General features: G+C 40.6%; 2 protein-coding genes across 4 annotated transcripts in view; both read left to right on the top strand.

Moving 5' to 3' along the window:
* The window catches only part of LOC306803296 (uncharacterized protein), a 119,711-nt gene that overhangs the window by 19,121 nt on the left and 73,014 nt on the right, over window positions 1-27,576 (top strand). The gene's annotated exons all lie outside the window — the stretch shown is intronic.
* Window positions 32-27,093, top strand: POMT2 (protein O-mannosyltransferase 2; the record flags this gene model as incomplete). Of its 3 annotated transcripts, none has more annotated exons than XM_079308554.1 (21): window positions 32-231; window positions 765-849; window positions 1,596-1,700; window positions 2,842-2,950; window positions 3,845-3,953; window positions 5,368-5,527; window positions 8,046-8,152; window positions 9,053-9,135; window positions 9,725-9,834; window positions 11,784-11,850; window positions 12,668-12,737; window positions 14,126-14,204; window positions 14,966-15,117; window positions 16,719-16,810; window positions 17,916-17,992; window positions 19,138-19,209; window positions 19,418-19,477; window positions 19,656-19,761; window positions 20,741-20,881; window positions 21,529-21,643; window positions 22,113-27,093. In XM_079308554.1, 21 exons carry the CDS (start codon window positions 32-34, stop codon window positions 22,216-22,218), a joined length of 2,205 nt encoding a protein of 734 aa, XP_079164680.1. In that variant the 3' UTR covers window positions 22,219-27,093. The 3 variants fall into 3 exon arrangements, 2 of the variants coding, with proteins under 2 accessions (XP_079164680.1, XP_079164679.1); XM_079308553.1 differs by having other exon boundaries at window positions 12,665-12,737; XR_013774597.1 differs by lacking the exon at window positions 22,113-27,093 and having other exon boundaries at window positions 12,665-12,737; window positions 19,656-19,766.

Raw genomic sequence — 27,576 nt, 5'->3', positions numbered from 1 at the left:
GCCCCGCGCCCGCCCGCGCGCCCTGCGCAGGATGCGCCGCGCCCCGCGCGCTGCAGCGCGCGGCCGATGCCCGCGGATGCCGGCGCGCCAGCGGGAGCCCCGCCGGGGCCCGGGGGGACCGGCGCGTCCCGCCGCCCCGCCCGCCGCCACCCGCCCGGCCGCGCTGGCCCTCGTCACCCTGCTCAGCTTCGCCTCCCGCTTCCACCGCCTGCGGGAGCCGCCGCACGTATGGTACGGGCACGGCCCGGGCCCCGGGGTGCGGGTGGGTGCGTGTCCGCCTCCTCCCGGCCACAGCGACCTGCCCTGCCCGGCGTGCCGGGGATCCCTGTCTGTCCCAGGCAGGCGGAGGGATGGGACATGGCTCCGAGGGCCGCAAGAAGAGCTGCGCTCTCAGGCCGGCCCGCCCGCGCTGCTCTCGGGACCGGCTGCAGGGAGGGCATCGGCTCCTGGCTTTGCGGATCTTTTAAACCTCTTTTTAACCTCGCTAAGGTCAATTTGGATTCAAAAGGGCAGACCTGAGGTCTTGTAGTGATAGGATCAAACTGTTCTTTAAAAGGACCTTTCCTACAATGGCTGCAGTGCTCTCCATGATTCCCACTGAGTATAATGCATTGTCTCATATAGAATGTATGGCAGTAACCCTCTATACTATAAAAAGCATAAGCAACATAAGTATAAAGACCTTACTGTATTTTTTTTTTTTTCTTTGGTATTGTAACAGATTGGTTATTATAGTTTGTGTTTTGTTGGTGTGTTTTTTCCAGTTGGGATGAAACTCATTTTGGGAAGATGGGAAGTTACTACATTAATCGGACCTTCTTCTTTGATGTCCATCCCCCTTTGGGGAAGGTAAACTGCTTTTCTGTTACGTTTCAGAAGCCACAGGAGTGGGCCAATAAAAGTCTGCCTCTGCCTTCTGGCCAAAGGATGTGGTGAACAACAAAGTCCTTCCTAACTGTTGTTGGCATCTATTTGCATTCTGTGCCCAGAGCCTCAACTTGCAACTTTTTGTCTTCACAAAAAATGCTTCAAATATATGCAGACCAAACAGTATTGCATGTTGGGTTTTTGAAAGGCTTGACATGAAAAGATCAGTGTGACATTTGGAGGGCATATGTAATAGAAGCTTACATTTTAAAGGAAGCAAACATTTCCTGATAACTTGTGAGCAAATGAGATGCCTGCCACAAATGACCCGAGAGTTCTGATTTCTGTAAATGAACTTGTTTTAGCAACAGTGTGTAGTGTGGATGAAACTTCATCCTCCTGCCTCATCAAGGTTATCTTCCTTTCAGATTGAGTCTTCTGAAACTAAAGGAGGGAGACTCTACAGAATTCTCTCTGCTCAATTGCACACCTCCTATTTTTCTTGAGCTTGCAGTCATCCTTAGTCTGTTGCAAAAATAATTCTGATTTTGCCTTTAGACTAAGGGCAGTATGTCCACATATAATTTCTTCAAATAAACTTTTTTTTTGGATAATGTGTCTGAATTATTTGTCCTTTGGATCAATGTGGCTTCTATAAAAATCTTGCCTGGATACTTTTTCCTCCAGTGTGATTTTTCTCACCAGTTGTTTTCACCTTTCCCCTTCAGATGCTGATTGGACTTGCTGGCTACCTGAGTGGCTATGATGGTACATTTCCTTTCCAAAAGCCAGGGGATCGATATGAGCAGCACAACTACATAGGGATGAGAGGGGTAAGGCTCTACAGGCTAGGGTCAGGCTGGTTAGCTTCCCTGTGCCTTTCAATAAATACAGACTGTTGCATCTCAAGAGCAGCTCTCCTTGATCAGGTCAGAGGTCTGTTTAGCCTTATCTTTAAGCTCCTTTGAAAAGTATTAGTGGTTCTATTGTGAATAAGTCTTAATGTGTTTCTATGAGAGGCCAGGTAAGAAATTAAGGTGAGAATTGAGGCCAGCTCTTCCTGCTAATTAGTGAGACTGCACTCTGTAAGGGATAGGTACCTTGCCTGTTCTGCAAACCAAACATTGCAGAGTTTGAGCTTCTCTCACTCCATTGTGCCTGGCTCATCTGCTGGGGAGCCAAGGATATCAAAAAGCCAGAATCATCCACTGTCACCTGCAGTTTGCCACCACCAGTGACACTGAGCTGAGTATGCTGGTGGAGCCTGGGACAGCAGGGCAGAATTCAGAGTTGTATACAGTCTGAAACCCTGGCTGTACTGCTATTTAGGAAGAGCAAGAGCCATATAACTGACAGAAAATTTAGAAGGAGAAAGAGTGACCAATTGCTACTTCCTAGAAAGAAAACTGAAGACTGGGAAGGCATGTTTTCTTACTTTAGTTTCCAGAAGTTCACAGCTTTAAACTTCCCTGAGCCAAAGGTGGGAGAGGTGTTTGAAGCAGACATTAAAGATAATAAATTTTACTGTGGTCTTGCTTTGTTTTGTTTTGATTTCTCCTCTTCTCCAACTATCCTTGGTGTCATTTGTGTGGGAGAAGGGAATCTGGTCTGCTAAAGATATAAGGTGCAAGTTTATTTTGTTCTTAGCTTTCATAATCCAGTATCTTGTTAAAAAAAGGCTGAGTGTAGTGCATGTGTAGTGGACCTACTTGACTTGACCTATTTTATGAATACCTGGTGTAGTCTAGCAAGAGTGTGACTGGCTGTTGTTACTGACACCTCTGCAGAGCAGAGTAAGCCTCTGTCCTCTGAGCAGTGTCTTTGTTCAGCTGGATTTTGTCTGATGTTCTTTGTGACTCAGTTCAGCTGCAGCAACACCTCCTGTTTCAGGTGTGAAAGATGAAGGAAAGGAGGGTGTGAGCTCTTGTTCACCACAGGTGAGGTTATAACTTCTCCCATGATCTTTTCCTGCAGTTTTGTGCATTTCTTGGCTCCTGCCTGGTTCCCTTTGCCTACCTCACAGTGTTGGAACTGTCAAAGTCACTGCCAGCAGCCTTACTTACAGCTTTCATCCTTATTTTTGGTAGGTGTTCCTGCTACAGCAAAATCGAGTATTTTAATAGTTCAGATAATTTAATTTCTGGATTACCATGTGTTACCTAATTAGGAGATATTTGGGTTAATGAGAGACTTTCTCAAAAGCAAAGTAATTCCACTTTTAAAAATGTGTATATATATGTGAGGCTTTTTAATTGGTGGTCCCCTTAAGAACTTTACAGTTTTGTTTATTTCATAGATACTTCTGTTATTTACATAACCACAGTATTGGATTAGATTGCACTTTAATTAAAAAAAAAAAAAATTATAAGGTGGATGGTCAGGAATGAATTTGCCCACTAGTGAAATATTAATGTTTCCTGTATGAATTACAGAGATGTTTAACAGTCCCTGCATTACTTTATAAGAGTTCACAATAAGAAATGAATAAAGTTCCTTGTTAAATTGAGCCAAGTGGAGAAATTGACCTGCAAATGGAGTTACCAAAATAGGGGTTTTGTGAGGACATGCAGGTATTGAGAAATGGAGTCCTAAAGTACCAAAGCCATATTAATTTTTTATAGATACCATCTAAAAGATGACTCCTCCTCTGACATCCTCTGGCACCATGGTGGTGCCTTAGGTAGATCATTGCTGGCTGTAATCCTCTCCATCTGAATATGTTATCAGCACTTTGCAAATGGTATTTCACAGATACTGTTGTACTGCCTTTTGTTTTTCTATTTTGTGTTTGTATTTTATTTTTGTTTTGTTGGATTTTTTCCCTTTGTTATGCAGGTAGCAGATGCAATGTGATCTCCTTCTGTTTCTAAAATTTCCCACCTTCTTCTTGTCTTGACAACACTGAGGAAACTGAATTCCCACAATCTTAAATTCACTTTGGAACTGCAAGTCTTTCTGACATTGTGTCTCTTTGCAGATACAGGCTGTATTACATTGTCCCAATATATTCTGCTGGATCCCATTCTGATGTTCTTTCTCATGGGAGCTGTTCTGAGTATGGTGAAATGTAACAGTTGTGCAGACAGGTAAGATAAGGATGATAATTTTATTAAACTATAGGTATTTAACTTTCACACAGTTAAAGTAATGTCTGCCATTGGTGATGTGTGAATTGCTGAAATGAGATTATTTCAGGAAATTTGAAGGTGAAAATGACTGTTGGTAGCAAAAAGAAATTTTTACTATGAGGGTTTGTGTAGTTAGGGAGAAAGTGTTGTGGCTGGAGTACACCAACTTACCTGTGGCTGTAAGCACCTCTAAAAATCCTGCTGCCTGAGGTAAATAGTGTAATTTGTTTGGTCTAGAGAAATGGCTACAAAAAATTAGAGGGAAATACAGGCAGGAGGATTCTGAATAAAGTAGTCAAATTGTTGAGGACACTTGCTGTAGACCCATCCAGAGAGGGTGGTTGTTACAAGTATTGGGATATGTCAGAAGTTTCTTTGTGGCTGGGCTGCACAGAGTAGTTTCCTTGAAATGCATCCTTAATTCAAAGACATTAAAAGTCGAAATTCTGTGTTGTATAAGAGCAGTTTTTAATTTAATGAAACATTCAATAACTGATTTTATCAGTCTTAGTGTGTCTACAGTTTGTGTGGCTGAAATTCAGCCTGCAGCATCATGTATGGTATCCAAGGCCATCCTTATCTACAGCACATTCCCCAGGGAATACAAACATTAAATTACAGTGCTTGATCAGCTCTGTGTGCCCTAACCTGAATTTATTTTTCATATCTTAGTACTAATCATTTTCTCAAAGTAGTTGATATTCTGCAAATTAAAAGCCAGCTATGTTGCTTAGCAGGTCATGGGGATTTTATCTAATTGAAATAAAAGCATCAAGGCATTAGGAATCAGAAGGAAAAAGGTTTTAAATTCTGCTGTCATTTTTTCTCATCTCTCTTCTATGATTCAATTTTATGTCAGTTAATAATTTGTTTGTTTTTTGCTGCAGCTTTTGTTTGTGTTCTGGATAGATGTTTTCTGCTAAGGCTTTTTTGCTTTAGTAATGGTGGCTACTCTTTGCCTCTTGTTCTTCTGCATGTTCTTAAATTTCTGAGGGAAGTAAGAATGCACTTTATGGAGCAAAATTCTTGTTTCTGTTCTCAGAACTTCTTTGTGATCAGACTTTCTTCACACTAGTATTTTAGCTTATACCTGATGTCTGTGTTTCCATCCTTGAATGGGAGATCTAGGGTTGGTCCCAGCTTAAGAGTACCTAAAGCCTGTATCAAGGCTTCACAAGCCTGTATCTGAAACCAGTATCCTCATGTGACTCTAAACTAAATGAAAAATTTGTTTTTCCACTTCTTATGGGTTCCTGAGAAGATGGACTGTAATTTTGTGGGGTAACTGATTTGTTATTTATTTTTGTGATCAGAGGCTGCCCATTCATGTAGCCATCATTTTATTTACTGACTTGCTCTACTGGTCCTGCAGGCCATTTTCTGCTTCCTGGTGGTTCTGGCTGAGTCTGACTGGTGTGAGCCTTGCTGGAGCAATGGGTGTAAAATTTGTTGGCCTTTTTGTAGTCCTCTTGGTTGGCCTGAACACAATCTATGACCTATGGGACTTGCTGGGGAACCTCAGCCTGTCACTGGTGAGTTTCAAAGGCTTTTCTTTACTTTAAGAGTTTGTTTGTTTTGTTTGCTTTGTAATTGTCCTAGTCTTTGACAGCTCTGCAAGTACCCAAACAAAGATAGTCTGTCTGCAGCAAAGAAAGGCATCTGATGTGGGTGATGAAAAATGCAGATTAAGGTCATAATGAAAAATCATTGTCAAGCTTTTGAAAAAACCAAACACATTTGTATCAGCAGGACACAATTGTATGCAAGCACAGCAGAAATATTGTTACTTTTTCCTGAAACTGTTACCATTCCAGTTCGATAAATTTTCTTCTAAGCCAGAAGTGCTCATTGCTTTACATTTACATGGAAGTGGCCCAAAGCAAGATGTTGTCCAGGGCTATTGCCTGACCTTCCAAGGAGTATGTGCTACCTGGCAGACAGGCATGTCTTGCAGCACTTATTTTACATAAGCAGCTTGAGCTCAGGCTCTGCTTTGTGAGAGTAAGGGGGCAGAGGCTGCATAGCAGGAGCATCACAAGTCATGGGAATGCTCTGCAATCTGCAGTATCCATAGCCAGTTAGGATGATGAAGGTAGCCATAGCCTGCTTGATTTCACATATATTTAGTTGTTCTAAGTTCTAAAAATTTGCTAGTGGGTTTGAGTGTCTTGGTCTAATATATATATTGCATTTTGTGTTTGCGAAGCATGAAATCTGCTATTTGGAGAAACACCTTGATGTACTATTTGCTGTCTTTCAACTGGCAGGAAAAAAAGTTCTTCAGTCTTGTCTTTTAAAAGGTGCTCAGTTCTCCTCTTGTCTCAGCCTCTTTTGAAGCTTGAAAATTCTATTTCTTTTACTTACTGTTTTTTTCTCGTTTGTCTCATAAACAGTGGTGACACGAGGGGGACTTCTGTTCCTCCTGTGTGATTTGTTTTCTTTGATTAATGTGAATCAATGTGGGCTGCAAAGATTCAATGTTCCAACTCCAGAGAAACAATTCTTGAGCAAAGTCAGTTAATTGCATTTGAAATAAGACAAATCCATCATGTCCAAGCTTTCTGCCAGCAGACAGCTGCACAGTGATTTCATTTGTGGTGCTGGCAGCAAAGGCAGCAAAGCCCTGAGTGTTAGAATATGTAAAGAAATTTACTCCAGAAGGTAGATGCTTTCTGAATAGCTATTTGGCAACTTTGGTGCTTGAGGAGAGGGGAAAAAAAGGTGAGTATTAATGCCCTGAAAGCATGAATAACTTACCTCTGCATTTGTTAGGAAGCTACTCATGATGATGTACGTGCAATTTTTTGGGGATTAACTTGATTTCTAGAGTTCTCAACTTGTGTTGGTCCTTTGTTCTGGTTTGCTCACTGCTGTCTTTCACTGAAGTCTTTAGTAAAAGAAAACAATTTCATGAAAATTGAAGCATATTGAGGCCTTTTTAAGTAGGGAACTGGAGGTTCACATGCCTCTCCACTGCCTATATTTGGTTATGTACCAGTAATCAGCATTTTTCCAAGTGTCCAGTAGTTATTAAGTGTTCTGCTGAAGTACTGGAACTGAACAGCTCTTTCCTTTATTGACTTCAGCAAGTTTTGCAATGTGTTCAGCTTTTTCCATTCTTTCTGAATTAATTGGGTACTAAGGGATGGAGAATGATTAGCTTAATGATGATATTATGGTATAATGTTAAAAAATATGGAGAATAGCAAGTGGATCTGCTTTCATCCACTTTGAAGTTAGTGTGGGCATTTAGCAAACAGCTTTTGCTGTTTAATTTTTTTCTTCTTCCACAGCTATTTATTATCTACCCTCTTTTACATTATTTACTCTACTACCAGCAGTATCAGTAGGTTCTGAAAATATAATAGCTTCTTTGGCATCTGTTTGCAAAACACATTTTCAACTGGTTGAAATAAAATATTTTGCATTCATTTTGGGATGTCTGAAGAGCAGGTTTTGCTGCTGATTTTTCTCTAGCTTCTGGCTGTACTAGAAGTTGCAGTGTGAGGGCATCCTTGCTAAGCAAGGTGATTTCTGTATGTGAAGCATATTTGGATCCCCAAGATGTCCTGGTTACATTCACATTTGCATTGACTTATTGGGGGAACAAATTTTCATTTTTCCTCTTGCTTAGCTTTGGTAGTTACTATTTTGAAGGCCATGCCTTTGCTGAGATTTTGGGTCAAAATGTGTACCACTGATAAACAAATTAAGGTCCTTGCTCTCAAAGTATTTTCAGTGGGGGCTGCCCAGTCTCCTTTGCCAAAGTTAGGCATGCTCAGCACTTTGGAAGGCTAAAATCTCCCATTGCCTGTTTTTGTCTTTTTTCCCATGACCCTAGGATTCTGAGGCACCACAGCTCCAGCTTTTGGAGATACACAGCAAGGTCTGCTTCATCTTTTACCTCTCTCTGGGCCTTTGAGGTAATTCTGCAACCTGGTGGGCTTTCTTGCACAGCAAACTCCAGCTATAGGACTGCTGCTCAGAGTTTTGTGAAATAAGGAGCATAGTTGTTCCTGCACTGTTTGATCCAGATTGTGTTTGTTCCAGGTCATGTTTGGGAAGCATTTACTGGCTCGTGTACTCTGCCTCATCGTGCTCCCGCTTGCCCTCTACACAGCTATGTTTGCTGTTCATTTTGCAGTGTTAAATAGAAGGTATTTCACAACATTTTCTTCAGAAGAATTGCTTGCCTTTGCTTTGAATTAAAGGTTATTGGTTATATAGTGCTCCACTTTCAGTGTCAGAAGCACAGCCACAAGCTGTGTCTTTTTTAAATTCCCTTCCCCAACTCTCTGGCCAAGCCGGCAGTGAAATTGAATTTGAGCTTGAGACTCTGAAATGCCAAGCAAGTAACCTAACCAAACTTCCTGTCTCATTTTTTTTCTCTTCTCTTTCTGGGACCTGAAAATGTCTCAACTCCATTCTTTGTCTTTTTGTAATTAAAAAAAGTCACTGCCTTCCTGAAAAATGGCTGTGATTAAAAGAGTTTGAGTGTGCCTGAAGGGAGGGCTCTTTCCTGCATGCTTGCAGCCAAGAGATGCTATTTACAAGGAAAGAGCTAGTAAAATGGCCAAGTAATGTTTTCTATATGCCAGCATTAAAAAATGAGGTGAATAAGCATTTCACTGTAAAGAAAGAATAGAAAACTAAATCTGTTATTTTTCAGTTGAAGTCAACTGGTCTTACCACTAACCTCTTAGCAAAAGTAAGGCTACAGGAGCCACAGAGAAAGGCTTTGTTATATCTGTCCTGACAGCGAGTCAGTTTATTTGTAAGAACACCTCCAAAGACAGCTTTGTGCAGAGCCAGCATTTGTACATTTTTGTGACCTCAAGCCCTTGCAGCTCTGGACGATTTCCTGCCAGACTGTTTCTATCTGCTGTGGTTCACAACATTAGAGAAGTGTGCCTCTTAAGGGAACTGCACCCAGTCTTCTTCAGATGCCCAGTCTGGTTTTATAATTTTTGTTTTGTAAAAACAACTTGGTAATGCATGACAGGTGTTTATATGCTGTTTTAACTTGGAATTGTCATATTCTTTGCTCTCTTTTGTAGTGGTCCTGGGGATGGTTTCTTCAGTTCAGCTTTTCAATCCCAGCTGATTGGGAACAATCTTCATAATGTCTCCATTCCAGAGCGTGAGTATCCAAATGAATAAAGCACTCTGAATGTTGTCAGTGTACATGAGAACTTAAATAAAAACGGTGTCCCAGTTTTTTTATGGCTGTTCCCTGCTCCAGAGCTGTCACTGGGGAAGCATCAGGTCTGTTCTCCAAGGCTGAGTTTTCTCACTTGCATTGGAGGCATAGGAGGGAAAATGTCTTCAGCCTGTGTATTAGTTCTGCTATCCAGTAGCTGGGCTTGCCTCTCTTCCCTCTTGTATTGCTGCAGGGGTCAGCAGTGCCTTAAGTTGACTTTGCTTTTAGGGGAAGCTATCTCAAATCTATCATTATGAAATTACAAAAAAAAGAAATGCCTTACCAGATCTCTTTATGTTAAGACTTGTGGGAGTGTTTTAAGTGCCAAATGTTATGTAACAGTTTCACTGAATTCTGGTGAAGGATGAGAAAAAGCTTGTAATGAGCCCTAAGGAGTAATGTGTCAAACAGGAAACAAACTTCCATCCAAATGCATGGAGAATGCATGTTTAATTGAGCACTGTACACTAGCTGGGGGAGATACAGGAGATCTGCCTTATGTCTTTTTTCCCCTTTCTTTCTCGTGCAGATTTGGCATATGGGTCTGTGGTCACAATGAAGAACCTTCGGATGGCAGGGGGATACCTTCACTCCCACTGGCACCTCTATCCAGAGGGCATTGGGGCTCGCCAGCAGCAGGTTTGTGTGCTGTGCTAGAACTGCCTGTGATAACAGCCACTTACTCTTTGCATTTAGCATTAGGGGCCAAACTGATAGGAGGTAAATGTTTACTCAGCATCTGTTGCCCTCTCAGTTCCACAGCTGTGCACTTGTCTTGGAACTCTGACTAAAAAGGAGGCTTGAAGAGAGCCTACCACACTGCACCAGAGGGTTGACTTATAGTAACAAGGCTTTACATGACCACTGTCCATGAATTGAATCCAAGAGGCCTTCAGAATAGTCTTCCATAATGAATGATACCTCAAGGAAGGCTGTAAAACTTTGTTTAAAACAAGAACATTATCTCAGAGCTTTTCTGGCTGTATATTAAAAGCAAGAAAATAGAACTGCTGTATATTGTTTTTACTCCAGCCACTGGCCTCTGTGACCTTATATGAATCCCTCTCCTTAGTGCCTTGCTTTCTTCATCTGTCACCAAAGAATTTGTAATGCTTTGCTCATTAAATTAGATACTGTATGTTTGTAAGCCAGTGTAGCCATATGGAAACCATCTGAACTAGGGACTTCTCATTAAATGCAATTAGTGAAAGCAATAAGCAATTAAGTGAAAGTAGAAATCAGAAATCATGTAACTATCTCTAATTAAGAAGTACAAACATTAAGTGGATTTCTTATTTTTGTCCATCATCATCAAGCTTCAGAAATCTTTGCTGATTCTGCACATTCACCAAAATGTATTCTGCAGTTTGATTATTGGTGTCTAAAAATTGTTCTGAGATCCTTGAAATAAAGTTGCCAGAGAAACACAAGTGTTTGCTTTTTAACTCCCTGCTGTCTCTGTGGCTAGGAGGAAGTTTTTAAAAGTGCAAACTTTGTCTTGAATCTTTTTTCCCTGCTGCTTGTCATAATCAGAATATCTAATACTCTAGCATGACATTAATGTTTATTGCAGTATATGGAGATGTCATGCTAAACTGCTTCAAGAATAGGCAAAATTGGAGTGCAGATCATGCTTTATGACACTGAAAGCAGGGAAAGGCAATTTGGAGAGGACTAATGGCAGTTCCTTGTGGAAAATGGGTAAGAGTAGAGATTTCTCACCTGTGCTCCCTGCCCTGGTGGTGGGACAGCAGTAGGGTTCTAGGGTAGTTTCAAGGCTCTGGAGAGGGAAGGGAATTTAAAACTTGGAGGAAACTTAGAGAAGAAAAACTGATCTCTCTGCTTCTACTTTTCCCTCCTCTTGACCTCAGGGTATGGGGTTCTACATTCAGCTCTCCCTTTTTCCCCATCATCAGACACTCCTCTGTGTTCTGCCTCTCACCCACCCCCTGGGCCATCTGCTCCCACCTAAAAGAGAGGCACAGGTGGGCACTGGGCTAGGGTCCCACAGAGCCAGGCTTGCTGCTCTGTAGGGGGAGACTGGGCAAAGGGAGTACAGATCCACATGCTCTGGGGAGCAGCAGCCTGGAATAAGATGGTCTTGGTGTCCATGGTAGCAGTAGATGCAGTTAACTCTATGTGAGGCTGAGCAGGCTGGCAAGGGTTAACTGTGTAGTAAGTGTGGCTGTAATGGGTTATCCCTGAATCCTTACCTTGCCTGGATCTTTTGACAGATATTGTGGCTGTCACAGTCAGCCTGTTGTCCTAAATCTCTACTGTCTGTAAAGCCAGCGTTGCTTCTATGTCCTGGTTCAGGTAGTGGTCAGTGATTATTCAAGAGTTCTGGTTTGGATATCCTGTTGTTGTAGAAGGAGCCTCTGGAACAGGGTGAGAGGAGGTCAGACTGTGTTTGGAGGCTGCTGGTGTATATGAGCTGCCATGAAGTGTAGTGCTTCTGAGTATGGGCTATATGATTTGCTGGTGAATGTGTGACTACTATCAACAGGTTTTTTTTGTCAGGTAAAATAATTCTGTCATTTCAGGTCACTGCCTACTTATATAAAAATTTGAATAACCTGTCATTTCAGGTCACTGCCTACTTACATAAAGATTTGAATAACCTGTGGGTCATAAAGAAACATGATTCAGATACAGGTAACAAATACCAATAAAGTGCCTTTCGTAACTGCTGCTTCTGTTTTTCACAATATTCTGAGTTCTTTCTAGGGCAGAATATCCTTCATGGGAGGGGGAGAGGAGGAAGAACAAGGGGAAGTTGTCTCCATCTTGACTTACACTGTGTGTGTCTGCTGTGTTTTTGGTTCTTCTCAAGATTGTATAGCTGAAGTAAATAAGCTTTTCTTAGCTTAAAGTTGCATTGACAATTTTTCAGCTGTTTAGGGCTGCAAATAACAGCAGAGAGGAAATTTGTCTGAACTGAGTTAATTAACAGATATTAACAGATTTACAATCTGTTATTGTGGCTAAGAGTCTTGGGAAAGCTGAGTCCTGTTATAGTCTGGTACATTGTGTTTCACAGATTTTTGTGGATGATTGCTTGGGACAACATAAGAGTACTGAATATGATGATCAGTGGTTTGTACAGAAAGCCATTGGTTTGGATTATGTAGTTTATGTAGCTGAGGCATGCTTGGTCTGTCAGTTTCCTTTTTTTTACCTGCCTCATGTGTTCATAAAAATTAACAAGAATTGTCTAAAGAGCAAAACATGTAAATAACGTAGATATATAAGAAAAACTATAATCAATGTTGCAAGAGTCATGTACAGTTCATATTCTATGGAGTAGCTCTCAGGGTTAGAGTCTAGAGCAATGTTTTACACCAGGCTTAGAGTCAACACAACTTTGTTTGCTTTATTACCTGCTTGAGGCATGAGCATCAGCAAGAAACTTTCTAAGACCCTGGTAAGTTTGTCAGTGCATTGATATAATCAGTTCATCTTCCTTCAGCAGATCTGTCTGACCCCTCAAGCCCTGTGGAGTTTGTGAGGCATGGAGATATTATTCGTCTGGAACATAAAGAGTAAGATGATTTTTGGGATTCAAAGAGATTGTGTGATTGAACAGAATTGGAGATTGTGGTTAGACCAGCACAAGCAGGTGTGTGTGACAGAGGTATCTGTATATCTGAATTTCCATTGTGAGGTTTGTAGAGTTTTTCTTCTATGGTTTATGTTTTGAAAAATTTCTGTTAATGAGAAACTTTAAAGAAAACCACACAGCTTTATTAGAACTACCTACCTAAGCAGCAGGCAGATTTGTTCAGTTGTGTGAGGTGCAATAATCAGGGTAAGCTCTTCCAGAGAAACAATTTCAAAACCCTCATTCTGTTGCCTGCCTCCATGCTGAATTTTCTAGGCAAAGAGAATACAGGGGGTTTTGTCAGTGTCCTGCAAGTATCCTGCTCCCTTGTTCGTAGGCAATATCCACCTGCTGAAGTTCTCAACAGCACTGATGTCATAGCAGTTAAACACAAATGAAAATGGAAGGTGATCCCTTCCCTTTCTGCTGGGAATACCTAAGAGGAAGCAGGGGAACTTGATATTTAGTCTTTATCTGGTCTAATGTCACAGTGCCAAAATGCTTTGTGCTTTCAGTGCTTTGATTTCTTAACAGAACCTCTAAACTCAAGAGCCAGGAAATCATGTATTGTATTCAGTATGGCGCATGCACAAATCATTGCTTAGGTTTCCAAAATGATTATAAAGTGTATTTTTTTAAATTCTGAATTTGTGAGTTTGCTGTCAAATATAGGGAAATGAGGATGATAAAATCTTGATTAGGCAGAATGGGTTGAGTCTGGTGAGGTCTCTGGTGGTGCTGGGGAAGGGTCTGGCAGGTGTCTCAGGGACAGCGGTGTCTGTGCCTTTGGCAAGGACTGACAGGCTGTGCCCAGGTTTCTCAGGTTACCTTAGCTGGCAGACCCTGGGAGGCTCTTTGTCTGTGCTCTGCTGGTGATAAATGGTGGCCACTGATTTCCCCCTAAATGATACAGTCTTTCCCTGCAAAAGTAAAACTGATAATCACAAAAGGTCAGGATCTTGCTTTTCTTCTTATAAGACAGGTCTCTTTGTTGCACTTTTACTGTTAATTAAAAAAAAAAAAAAAACAAAACAGAGTAAACCAAAACAAATCTCTTCATTTTAGAGATGGTAGATTGTAGTTTGAGGGTTGGATTTATTAATGTTGTCATCCATTTCTGTCACTGCCCAGTGTGGCATAAGCTCAGAGTCACATGCCTGGGAAGTGATGGTTTCAGTCCATGTCCCCCATCCAGTTAAGGCTGCATCCTGCTGTGCCCTCAGCTGGAATTCAGTGGTTAGAGTACTGGCAGATCTTTGAATGGCTCAAACCAATGTTTTTATCACAAATTGATAAGGTTCAAAGATTTGACTTCTAATTTCATTTCAGAACTTCTAGAAATCTTCACAGTCACCAGCATGAGGCTCCCCTGACAAGGAAGCATTTTCAGGTCACTGGCTATGGAATAGTAAGTGGAGGCAAGATAAAACAAAAGCTTCTTCTTTTGGGAAGAGTTCATATCATGCCAAAGGAATTTATTATTGCTTTTTTTAGTTTGTTAACCAGAATGATAGATGGACATCTGCCATCATCAAGGCAAAAACTGATGTAGTATGAAATGCCTTATCTCATATTTAAGGTCTATTTAACGTGAACACAGATAAAAAAATAATTTAAACTTTTACTGTCAGTCTAGCTTTGGCAGCATTCAACTCCAGAAATGACAAACTGAGCAACCTTGAAGTTGCTCTGACAAGTATTGTTTTAGGTATTTGGCCTTGTCACATAGACAAGTGTTTTTTTGACAGAATGATGACAGAATTTTGAATCACAAAGATGAAATGTGCTTTGAGGGCTGAATTTCTAAATGCAAAGGTCTGCTGCCTAAACCCCTTCTGTGAAGCAGCCAAGTTGCCCCTGTTTATGCTGTAACTCTGAGCTACTGTCAAGAATGAATTGAAAGCAAACAAAATAAAGGTTGGCAAGATAGAGATGTATTTGGGAGTGATTGCTTATATCTAGAATGATGTATTCCTGATGGGGAATCTCTTCTGTGAAGTGTGAGTGAGGCTGGTCTGGACTAGTTTTTTTAGCTTTGCACCCAGTGGAATTTCAGAATTTCCTATTTGCGGTGCTCCAGTTCTATGTGTCTTCTAGTTTGGGCACTCTAGTTTATTTTTTCTATTTTTCTGTTTGTTTTTTTTCTCCAATGGTATGTTTGCATGATAGAATGGAACAGGAGACTCCAATGACTTCTGGAGGATTGAAGTGGTAGGCAGGAGGACTGGGAAGCTCATCAAAGTCCTGCGGAGCCAGGTCCGGCTAACCCACGTGGCCACGGGCTGTGTATTGGGATCCTCTGGAAAGACTCTCCCAAAATGGTAAATGGTTTGTAATCCCCATCCACCCCTGCAGGGCCTTGAGATGACATGTTCCTTCACTCAATGGTACTTGTAGATTAAGCAATAACTACATTTCTTCTATTTCTTAAAAAGAATAAAAATGTAACTAGCAGGTACTAAAAATATGACCAGAGGGGAGGATTTGGGTTAGGGTTATGCAGTCTGTTACAATGAAGGTATATGGCTCTGAAAAATAATATCCCTTATTAAGAGATCCAAGAGTGGCTTGAACATAGATCTTGTCATCTGGTAAGGCCAGGAGGGCATGATAGACGTGTTATTTATCCTTGGGGTTTGCAAAAATCACTGGAAACTGGGACGGTTTCATGCTGTTCTGTACCACAATCTTCAAAATTGCTTTCTATTGGTATTAATTTACCTTGTTGTTAGAAGACTGACAATTTTTGCATGCAGCATCTGAAGCGAGGTGGTGGTTACAAGCTGCTATTAGTAGGGGTTGGGATTTTATATATCCCCAAATTATACATCTTCATCATTCAAATGAGGTGTATGCAGACACGTCCAGGCTGATGCCAAGCAAACTGCCCTGTCTGTAAAGCTGCACCATGTGGGATACTGACATGGATCCTCAGGCAGAGGCTGTGCATTCATGTTGCTGCTGTTTCGAGAGCTGCCTCCCTTTCTCCTGCTCTAGGCTTCCCTTCACTGTGTTGTGGTAAAACCAGATTCTAAGGAATCCTGTGGATGCTGAATCAGGGAGCAGGCAGATACCTCTGGCAACTGCCTGGCCAGGAGCGCAATGCCATTTAAACATAAAACTGGGCTCACTGATACATAATGTGTTCAGTTAAAAGAAAAAAGCCAATTTCCATCAAGAGTATTTACAAAACATTGTGAATTGTGTTCTTTTTTTCCCAGTAACAATTTACTGTGTGAATGGAAGTTATTGCCACAAAATATTGATGATAGTAACAGCTGGGGTGGAAAAATACTGGTTAACTGCAAATAGTGTGTTTTTATTTAGTGTGTAGTAATCACTGTCCTTCAGATAATTTAATGGTAATTATTTAATGAATTACTTAATTAGTGAAATTTGCTACGTGGTGATTGATAGAAAATTCCCTATTAATCTATCATATTACTGTCTGATTTGATACACTTTCTCCCAAAGTATTTGATGTGACCTGCTAGACATAGAATGACAGAGTAAAGAACAGTTTTTAGTGTCCTCTAAGGTAATTGTTTGGTTTCTGTAATACAGTTCTTGTAGGTATGGATTGACTTAAATGAATGATGGTGATTTTCTTTGGAGGGACTATAAGGGTTGAACTGGAAGTATTTTCTAGTTGGCAAGGTACATAATTTTCTAAAATCCCACATATCCATCTAGGGCTTTTTAGATGAGGAAGTGAGAAATGTAGTTCAACTATTCTGTAGAATTTTGAAGTCAACTGCCTTGCAGATCTGGTTTGGTTTCTACATGTTTCTTTTAGCACATAAGAATACAACTGCTGAAGCATTACAGAGAAGTATAAAGCTAAATGGGGAAGAACTAATTACAAAATGGAAATACTGAGTGTTCCTGTGGGGTGGTGATGAACTGTTCTGCTGATCCCCAGGGGCTGGGAACAAGTAGAAGTCACCTGCACACCATACTCGAAGGAGACACCCAATTCCCTCTGGAACTTTGAAGATCATATTAACCCTAAATGTAAGTAATTGATTTCCTTTTCAATTGAGAGTGCATCTTGGCTTGCTGTTAAAGGAAGGGATGAGCTATCAGATAGCAGTAGCTGGTATTCTGCATTTGAAGCATTTGTGTTCTTTCCCAGCTCAAGTGTAAACTTGCTGAACTTGAGTATGTACAGGGATGCAGAGCTTTTCTATTTCACTGTTTTTACTGGAAGCTGATGATAATGCTTGAAGTGTAGTGGAAGTACAAAGACTTCTTTAAGGATTTTGAGATTTTAATGTGATACAGAAGTGTGAAGCACTCCAGTACATACAGGCTGTTATTTCTAATGTTGTTTAGTTGGGATTTGTTATCATTGGTATGAGCACGTTATATATATTTCAATAATTTTTAAAAAAATCTTTGCTGCAGTCTGTTCTGGTGTGGTTTTTTTTTTTCCTTCTCCTGCTGGAAGTGTGCTAAATGATGAGTTTTCAGTACTGTCAAGGAATGAATAGTGTGTGACAGAGATCTAAGTTTGCCAGTAATGACAGGTGGGTCATGCAGCCTCATCCAGGAGTTACATATGTTTCACAGGCTCATCTGGCTGGGGTTGTTCAACACAGTTTTAATCCCATGAGTTTTGGGTGACTTGGGCTGCATTCTGAGTTAAAACACTTACTGTTCTTCCTTCTGTGAGAGCAGCTGTATGCAAACCAAAGGAGAGAAATCCTGGGCTGTTGACTTGGTAGAATTTCCTCTTCTGTTGTAATGCATTTTGCATTCCCATGCTTATGGCTTATTTACAGATAAACAGCAACCTATGAAGAGTATGTCTAGCCAGAAATACAGATCTATTTATTTCATGGACTTTTATATATTTCTGTTGCTCCTGAAAGTAAAGGAGGAAATTTAAAAGTACAACAATTGTAAACTTCACTGGGGGATACTTCTGACTACAAGCCACTGTATTTAGAGTATGAATGAATTGCATAGACAACTGAAAGACATTCTGGAAGCAGATTTGTTGGAGGAGGAGAGAGTTTAGTTTATTATGAAAAAGGCAAATAAAAGTAAACCATACAAACTTCTAATCTATTTTTTTCTTTCTCTCTCTTTTTTTTTTTTTTTTTTTTTTTTTAAGTGCCCAATATCAGCCTGGATGTTTTGAAGCCTTCTTTTGCAGAAATTCTGCTAGAATCCCACATGGTTATGATCCGGGTAGGATTTTTAATTGATTCCAGATTATAATTTTCTTCCTCCTCTTTCTTGCATTCAAAAAGAAATAGCACTTTCTGAGAGATCTGGGTGATGGCTGCAAGCTAGGGCAGAATTTGCATGCCCAAGCAACCTACTTGAGTTTATACTTAGAAAAAAGGTTGGTCTCAGAGCTAAATCTTCCAAGTCCAAGTTTGGAAACCTTGGGCTTAATGCCTGGCTCTGCTGTTGATGTGATCTATCTACAGCCTAATTATGTAATGTTTCCCCTACCTTCCTGTAAGGCTTTAAAGGAAAATTAGTCTTTGTGAGGCAGAAGGATATTACTGTGGTCAAAATCAGGAAAATCAGCTAAACAGACACTTAAAAAAACAGTGTTTGGATTGAAAATGAAAAACTTTTTATTTTTTTCAGGTTTATCAAGGAGCTTTGGTTTCTGGTTTCCTTTTTATCTCTGAATATATATTTTTTAAAAAGAGAAGATTTAGTATTTGCAAGGTGGACTGCTCTTCAGTCTTTTCCTGTGATTGTTCTTTGTACTCTTGGCCATAGACCTTCTGCTTCCAGCTCATCAGTCCTTCTTCTGTAGAATGAGAAGTTAATATTTTGAGAAAGAAGTCCAAGGGTATTCTTTGCTACTGTTTGTGAAGCTCTTCTCAGATTTTAAAGAGAAAAAAGTAGTCAAGCACATTATTGTTAGTACTTTAAAGTGTTTTTGTAAAGTGTTTCCATGGCAATCAGTGATAGGGCTGTCTCAGGTAAAGAAGCACCTGCATGAGTTCCCATGGAAATGGTCTCTGAGGCTTTTTTTTTTTTTTTTGTAGTAGAGGGAAATCTGTCACAATAGTCTATAATGAAAGAAGGTCTTGCTTATGCAACAAACATCCTCAGTGGCAGAAAAACTGAAGAAGAGAAATGAAAGAATACTGCCTCTTTTGCTACCCAAAAAACATTTTCACTTGTACAGTAGTATTAAAATATTCATAGTTCTAATTGTGACCATTGTGGAAGATGATGTGTTTATGTAGGTCAAAAAGAATTTTCACTCAGGAAGAGTATTGATGCATGTTTGTGTACACAGACATAGCTGGGCAGACATTGCAGCATAACTACCTGCTCATTTAAATTTTATGTTGATTTATCTGTAGGGAAACAGTGGCCTGAAACCAAAGGACAATGAAGTTACATCCAAACCTTGGCACTGGCCCATCAATTACCAGGTATATTGATCAGTCCATGTTCCTTTTTATTTTCAAGTGCTTTTGAAGTGCCTTTTGAAGCACAACACCTTGGAATGGCATTGAAAATGCTGTTTACTTTTGTAGTACCTGAGATGCCTGGGGGAATTTGTCTCACCTTAGACACTGTGCAAAATACAAACTGGACTGATGAATATCAGTTTTTCTCCCTTCTGATCTCTTTCCTCAGGGACTGCGTTTTTCTGGTGTCAATGAGACGGATTATCGGGTTTATTTGCTTGGAAACCCGGTAAGTTGGAGTGAGAAGTTCTAAGCCAATGTCTTTAGCAAATTTTAGCTTAATCTTGGTTCTGCCAATTTTATTCTTTCTCCTTTTGGATTGTCTCTCTTATTGTACTCCTAATGTTTGCATGTCTCATGCACACGTCCAGCATGAAGTCACAAATCTTTCTTTTTCTCTTGTGTAGGTGATTTGGTGGCTAAATCTGGTCACTATTGGGTTATATTTTCTGATAACAGTTTGCACTGCAGTGGCACTGAAGAGAGGTGTCCAGCTGACATCTGAACTCAAAGGTGAGGTCAGTCTTCCTTTTCATAAATGGCTTTTGCAGAAACCTTAAAAATGTGTGGATGGCAGGACTTTGTGTGTCAGGGGTAGGAAACCACTGAGCTTGGATTATCAAGCAGTGTCCACAGGGAAAAGAGTGGGAACTTCATAGCTGTAGTTTAATAATGAACACCACAGATCTTTTACAAAAATAGTGCATGGCTACTTACATTGGCTGCAAGGGATAGAGGCCAATTAATCAATGCCCTGTTATCAGGCTCTGCATATGCTCTGTACTCGGTAGTTTGCACAGCGTTTTAAGGCAAGAAATGTTTCCTGATATTTATGCAAAGCAAATGACAAATGCAAGAGATAAAATTATCCTTTATTATGTTCACTGCCAAGGTTTTGGAACTTTTCACAAGCCCTACTTAGCTATACCTTCACCATTCCTGTTTGCATCAATGGTTGCTTCATTTTGTAGATATCTTTATGGGAAGTCAGTTCTAAAATGTGATGGGAAATGACTCAATTATACAATAGGTTATTGGCTAAGCTGTATACAGACACCAGAGCTCTTAGTCCCTTCCCCAGGCTCTGAAAGTTAGGTACCACTTCTTTCCAGGAGGGGCTGACAGAGTGATCATCAGCATGGCTCTCATTGCAGAGACAGTGAAAATCATCAGAAACCAGAAGCACCTAATTAGTCTGATGCACATCTGGAGAAACTGCACGTTTGGTCTTAACATAGAGCATGGTCAGCCTCCTCTTACACCTTGAGACTTAGGTCTTTGTATATCTCTTCTGACAGCTGTTCTCCTGAAAAGTGCTTGTATGCTTATGAGGAGTGCAGCTAGGATGTTGCAGAAGCTTGAAGCAATTTCAGACCAATACATGATTTCCTGCAAAGATCGTTCCTATTGAGTTTACTTAGCGTGTTAAGGTTTGCAAATAAAAACTGTAGCTGAGTTTTTCTCTGCTGAAGTCTGTTTATTTGTGTTCCAGAGCTGTCCAGAGTTGTGCTACGTGCTGGAGGGCAGATCACACTGGGCTGGCTTCTTCATTACCTCCCTTTTTTTATGATGGGACGAGTTCTCTACTTTCACCACTACTTTCCTGCAATGCTTTTTTCTAGCATGTTGACAGGTAAATACTAGAGTCTTGGAGAAGACAAGGTAGGGAAAAAGGTGATATTCTATTAAATTGAATGTTTTTTAGCCTAAAAGGTTTATTATTTTTATAGGCTTTTTTTTTGCTTTTGCGAAGTGCTTGGAAGCATTGACTTAAAATGTTTTTCACAAAGCAGCTTGCAGTGCCCATCTTTTGTTTGTCTGTTTGGTTTTGCTTTTCTGGTGGTGGTTGGCTGGTTGGTTGGTTTTTTGGTATCACCCTGAAGAAGCAGTCATGTCTAGTGCTTAGGGCATTTAAATTTACACATGGGGTTCCTGATCTCTGCTATTTTACTGTTCTTATATGTTCTTGTATATAAGTTATTTTCCTCTTGGTTTACTGCCAACACTTTTCTGTCATGTCTGTTTATAATTTGGCCTTGGTAGTTTTTCCTGTGATTTTATACCAGCTTCACTAGCATTTGGGACTCAGGTCTCTTTTGCATTTATTCAAATGGAAAGGTAGAACAAAAAGAACCTTTGCTGATCTCTATGGTTCTGAAGGTTACCAAGGTAAATGAATTTTAAAAATGACATGGACTTTTGGTGTTAACAGAGTTTCATTAGCCTAGTCTGTGAACATATCAGTTCTGTTCTTCTGAATTCTACCTCTTCCCTCTCCAGGAATCACCTGGGATGCACTACTGAAGTTCTGTGCTGTGTTCTTGTCACCAAGCACTACAGCTAGAAGGGTGTATGGAGGTGGATTCCTGGCACTGGTTCTGGTCATCCTGTACAGGTGGGAGCTAAAAGTTGAACTTTTCATTAATGGAATGTGTGACAGTTGCTATGTTGATAGAAACTTTTCTGCCTGTTAATTTTCCTTTTTTCTTCTGTACTGAATTTGTCAGATATCCTCAAGGCCAATCCTAAACCTTCAAATTTTATTAGATTCAGCATCTGTGTCCCTGTGTCATAGTGTAATGCATTATGGAGCATCTTTCCATTGCAGGGAATCTTTCTTTTGTTGCAGGACACAATGTGAACTCTGTTCTCCTCTAAACCCGCCATTCAATTGTGGTTCTAATCCAAATGATGGTGACATATTCCTTAAATGCAGACAAATTTTTCATTATTGTAGATTTTAACAGATTCTGAGAGCAAATACATCTGGTAACTGTGTTCTATGTATATATTGGGTTCAGCAGAGTTAGAAGGTTTGCAGAAGACTGTGCTGTGTTTGATGGGCATTTGATTTCTTTCCACAGCTTCTACCTCTTCCATCCACTGTCCTATGGGATGATAGGACCCATGGCCTCCAACCCTAGCAGCCCCATGGCAGGGCTCCGGTGGATGGACTCCTGGGAATTCTAGAGCAAAGGAAGCCTGGGAACAGCGGATCAGAAATGAGATCTGCTGCGTGTCGGGCTGATTCTGGTGCTTTGAAGATGTGACTGTAAAATGCCCTCTCTGGAGAACTCTGGGTGCAGTAACCCTGTTGCTTTGGCATTTGTTTGCACTGCCTTCATTGGAAGATGCAGAGGATGAGAAGGTCCCCTTAAGTTAAAAGACTCATGTCCTGGATCCTTAGGTTGTATTAATGGACAGCTGGCTGCCTAAATGCCAATTCCTTGAAGTGGTGTATGTCAGTCAAACAGCAGTGGCATTCCAGCAGCCAGAGCAGCAGAGTTGGAGGCTGTCTGTGTTTACATGTACACTCTGTGTGTGTGTGTATCTTCCCTCTTGTAATCTAAGCACCACTACAGTTTGAAGCACTATGGGACTTCTATCATGATTAACAACATTTTTATGGTGAGGTTGTTGAAAGCTTACTGTAAGTATCTGGGGACCTTCATTCTATCTGCCTTGGCTGTCTGAAGGTTTTTTTGTTCTGATCCTGGATTTTTAAAATTTGACTGAAAGGGTCTGTTTGAAATCTCCTGAGCCATTGTGCCTTGCCTGTCTCCCAGGCCCTCTGCAGAGATGGAAATTGTTTATTCCTATATACTGCCTTGCTTTCTGGTCACCTTTAATAATTTATACAACTCACCTAGCAGGCCTGTTTTTGGGGCCAGACTGTTCCAGCTCAGCTCTTTGTAGCTTTTTTCAGTTCTGTCTGAAGGTCCCAAGGAAATTACAGTGGAAGTGGCAGGTGATACATTTTCAGCCCCAGTGTGCTGTGGAGATGGGGATGTACTAGAGACTGTAATGATACTTTGGAAATCTTACAGACAGATGTCATTCAGCTTTTGTTCCCAGCTTTTTCAGTGCCAGTGTCTGTGCTTTTAGGGGAAGGCTTCATCTCAATGCATGTGGCATCTGCAAAACTGGCTGCTGGTGCCAAAGTATCTGCTCAGTGTTCCCATATTGAACAAGTTCCTTCTTTAAACTGCTGAACATTAAATTACAAGGAAACGTGAGGCCAGGCAAAAATTCTTTGTCTGTGAAGTGTCAAGAGCCATTGGATGTTGAATCCACCCCTTCCAAGAAAGCAAAATTTGATTTATCAGGTGCCTTTGTCCTGTGTTAGGTCTATTTTTGTCTATGTTTCTTTTATTCAGTTTCCTACTCTTCATCCAGTGTTGATTTCTTGTCACAGTTCAAGTTGCTACCTTGTAGCATTCAACATGAATGACACTTAGTTCACAGCTATGTTCCTGTCTCAAGAAGTAATATTTGAAAGACTCTTTTGTGTATATTTCAATTAACTCATGCCTTTAGTTTCTGAGTTCTTGCTTTGCTTCACAGCCTTGCATCAAAATTACAGTTGGACATAGAGTAGTAGGTGGGTTTGTCTGACTTTAAACATGAACTGTGCATTTATTTGTCTTTCCAAATCATTTCTTACCACACAGAAGGGCTGCATTAGCAGAGTTGTTCTGTGGGGGAGACTAGACTCCAGTCAGACTTGCTTTGGTTGCTCTTTAATAGAGATCCATAACATTGTTCAGTAAGGCAGCTGCTTGCTTTGTAAGGCTCTGGCTTGGTGTGTCAATCTCTCCAGAAACTGACTCCTAGAGGTACTAGCTCAGATGGGATGGACCTGTGCTTTTGATTCTAAAGGTTTTGAGTTGGTCACCTGCTGCTCATACATGGTGGGAAGTCATTGCAGTAATTAACTGCTGGGTTTGATGATTCTTTTCCACTTGTTATTGCAGGAAGTGCTCCTACCTGCATGAGCCAGGGGTTCACAGAGGTGAGAAGGCAAGAAGGATGGCAGGGATAGGCAAGAAGGATGTGAGGGAAGGCTGCAAACTTCTTCAAAACCTGCCAGATCTGACAGCAGCAGCAAATTGTTAACTGTTGGCAATGAGGAAAGTAGACAGTGCACTGCTGCCTTGTATCAATGTGATCCAGCATCTTCTACTCTTGGTGAGATTAAGGACATTGTTGTCCTCAATATGAGCTTTCCCTAAGGTAGTCCCATTGTCATGGGGAGGATTTTCCAGAAGAGCAGGCAAAAGCCATCATTTAAAGTGCAGTTTTCCCACTACATACAATTATACATTTACCCATTAACAACAACAACAAAAAAATCTAAGAAACTTATGAGTGTATTCGAATTACTGTTTCTAATACACTTTATTCATCATATTAAACTTTGGAAATTCAAAAATTCAGTCAGTGACCTTGGTTTCTTCAGTTATTATGAAGTGTTCAGTTTTGTAGGAGTTGCCTAAGGAAGATGAACCAGTCTGTTCCTTGGCTAGGAAGGAACCCTCCATCCTTTATTACTAATAATCTTTTGGATGTGGCTTGGCAGCTGAGTGCTGAAGGTGGAAAATTTAATGTTCCCATCCCACCTTGCTAGGCATAAGTCCAGCTTCTGTTTCAATACAGACAAAAGGTTTATTTTTCTTTAGGACTGTCATTTCAGAAATTCTCTTGGCAGCATTTGATTGACATTGAGACTATTTCTTAGGTCTTGTGTGCTGGTAAGGGGGTGCAGGCAGACAGTGAAAAAAAATCTAGCTATTCCACAAGAGGGAGCAGCTTCCAGCAGAATTTTTATTTTTTGATCTGGAGTTAAAAGGATTGAAAGGTCTACGTTGGAGGCTAGAGGGCAGACATTTCCTGTGCACTCTCTGGACTGCAAGGGTTTGTTTTCAAGTAAGAGTACATTGATGTAGCTCTGTCTTCTTTCAGGAGAAAAATACTGAAAAATTACTACAGTTAGAATTTGACCTTCAGTATTTGCTCCTTAAAACAAAACCTGTTGTTCCATTGCTGAAATACAATAGTAACTGATATCTTATGAGGTCAATAAAACACACTAATTTGGATTTCCTTTCTGACTCTTTCTTGAAACTTCTGAGTGGTACTGACATGAGGCAGTGGGTGCAAGGCACTCTTTGCTTTTGGGATAGAATTTGGGCTACTTCATTTCAGTTTTTCCAGTTGTGCTTGGGGAATGAGTTCAGGTTCTTTTTGAGAACTGCTCATTAGTCATCTTCAATCATGTGGAAAATAGCTAACAGTGCTTTCTGAGGCCAGAAGGTGCTGTTCTCTGGAGCAGCTGCTGTCTTTGAACCTTGCTTGACAGGGCTCTTTTTATCACTGACAAAGAATTTCATCAAACTGTATCCATGGATTCAAATCACAAAAAGCTGCAGGCTGCCACGTTCACTGCTTCAAATTCTTCTTTGTGTGTAAGCTCTGTTTTCAGCTCTTCAGTCTCTGAAGGATAGATGGAGGGCCTCTAGGCTCATCTAGCTTTATCCTAGGCAATCCATCCCTCTTAAAAGGTTTCTGCTAACAGTCGCTCCAGGACATCGATACTCACACATCTATTCCAGCAGCAGGGACTGGCCTATTTCCAGGAACTGGACCACACATGCTATGAGACACAGATGTGACTGTGAGGAGGATTTGAATGGAGGTTTCTGTGCCAAGATTGCCCTTGGTCCAGGTAGTGGATTTTGTGTCATCACTGTTTGCCACGATTGTTTGCAGCCCTGGGAGCCACCACCAACTTTTTAGTCTGTACAGGGTTTTCTTTTTGCATCTTGATTGGAAAGATTGATGCACAAAGGGCATTGACAGAATATACTTTTTTGTGTCTTCCTTCTTCCTTCTGGTTCTTGAAGAATGCCCGAAGTACAAGACATGTCTTTACTTCCCCTAATTTTTGGGCTATGTATCCATTTCATGCAGGTGCCTGCACAAGGGGTAGGGCAGGGCATTTGTAGTAGCCTGAGTGAATGAATACCTGTCACATGGTCTGAGAGCAAAACCAGAACCTTGTTATGGAAGGATAAACAAATGTGTTACTTGATAGTTCCTTCCTGAATCCCTCAGAGAATTATTTTTAAGGGACTTGAGAGCAAACCAACTGTTAACAGGGGAACACACAAGGCATTTATCTGAAATTCTCCATTGCCACGTTTAGGAGCTTCTTTTCCGTGCTGTGACTGAGTAACCCTCTGGGTTGGCACTCTGCACAGCCCTGTTTCCTCCTCTCAGGATTCTGCTGGCAATGTGAAAACCTCCTTGGCAGTGCCCTGTGTCTCTGCCAGCTGGGGAATATAGGTAAGACCTTTTTCCCTGCCTTTATAGCAAGTGACCCCATGACCCCACACATGGGCAAGTGTGTCATGAAAGCAAAAATGTGTGGGGTGTTAGAACAACATAAGGCTCTTCCCTGCTGGAAAAGGAGGGCTGATGATAAGAGCACCACCTCCATACCACAGTTTATTCGGGGCAGGGCTGTTGGCTGCAAACAGTCAGGGCTGTAAATTCTATCTTCTTTAAAGTACTAAGACCTTGGTTGTGTGGTTGGTTGCAAGTTACTTCACTTTGTAAACTTTTTAATGCTTTTTACTTGAATATCAAGGGCTATGTTTATCACAAATAATATCTGAAGTGATCACATGTTAGCATAGATGCCACTCCTGCTGAATTTGTAATTGATTTTAAAACTTTGCCAAGTGAGCTTACTGTGTTTTACAAGAGACACAGTTTAAAGCCATCCTTGGCTTCCTTAGCCACCCTGGCTAAGCAAGAGTTTGAAGCAGCAGTGAGAGTTCTTTGGTAATTCTGTTCTATATCCTGGACCTTTCTTACTAACGGGGTGTGTGTGTGTGTGCATTGTCTGTGAACTGAATTCTTTTAACTACAGTGCAATTACTGTACCATATGGTGTGGATGGGAGAATGTTCCCTTGAGCTATAAATATGTTTTGTACAGGTGATAATGGAAAATGAGGTAGCATTTGGAATTTAATTTTGTAATAAATATCTCTTATTTCAAGCAATCTCTTTGTGTTTAGATTTTGGGATGCGTTTTTCCCCCTTTTTCTCTTTTCTCACATACATGCTTGAAGTAACAGCATGAACTTTAAATGGACCCCACTAGAGAATTTAATCTAGGATAGTGATTAAAGCTTTTAGCACACAAGTATTGCTGGACTGCAATTCTAGGAGAATTTACTTTACAGATTTTACTGCAATCCAAGCAATGTATTGGTAAGCACAACAGAAAGTGAAACTTGTACATTTGGACAAGAATAAAGTACTATCTGTATATATGTATGTGTATATACATATATGTATAATATGTTAGGTTTAATTGGTATTTTCATCAAGCTTCTGATAGGTTACCTATGAATACTTCATTTGACAAGTGAAGCACTTTATTCAGAAACCCAACATTTTTCTGTAAGTCATGTTCAATGTGTAGTGCTCATAACACCAGACTGGTGCACAGTTTTGCACAAATGAGGCCATTACTGTG

The sequence above is a fragment of the Erithacus rubecula genome (genome assembly GCF_903797595.1).
Source record: "Erithacus rubecula genome assembly, chromosome: 6".
Lineage (NCBI taxonomy): Eukaryota > Metazoa > Chordata > Aves > Passeriformes > Muscicapidae > Erithacus > Erithacus rubecula.
Note: the sequence above shows the minus strand (reverse complement) of the source record. Positions and strands in the feature narration are given on the sequence as shown.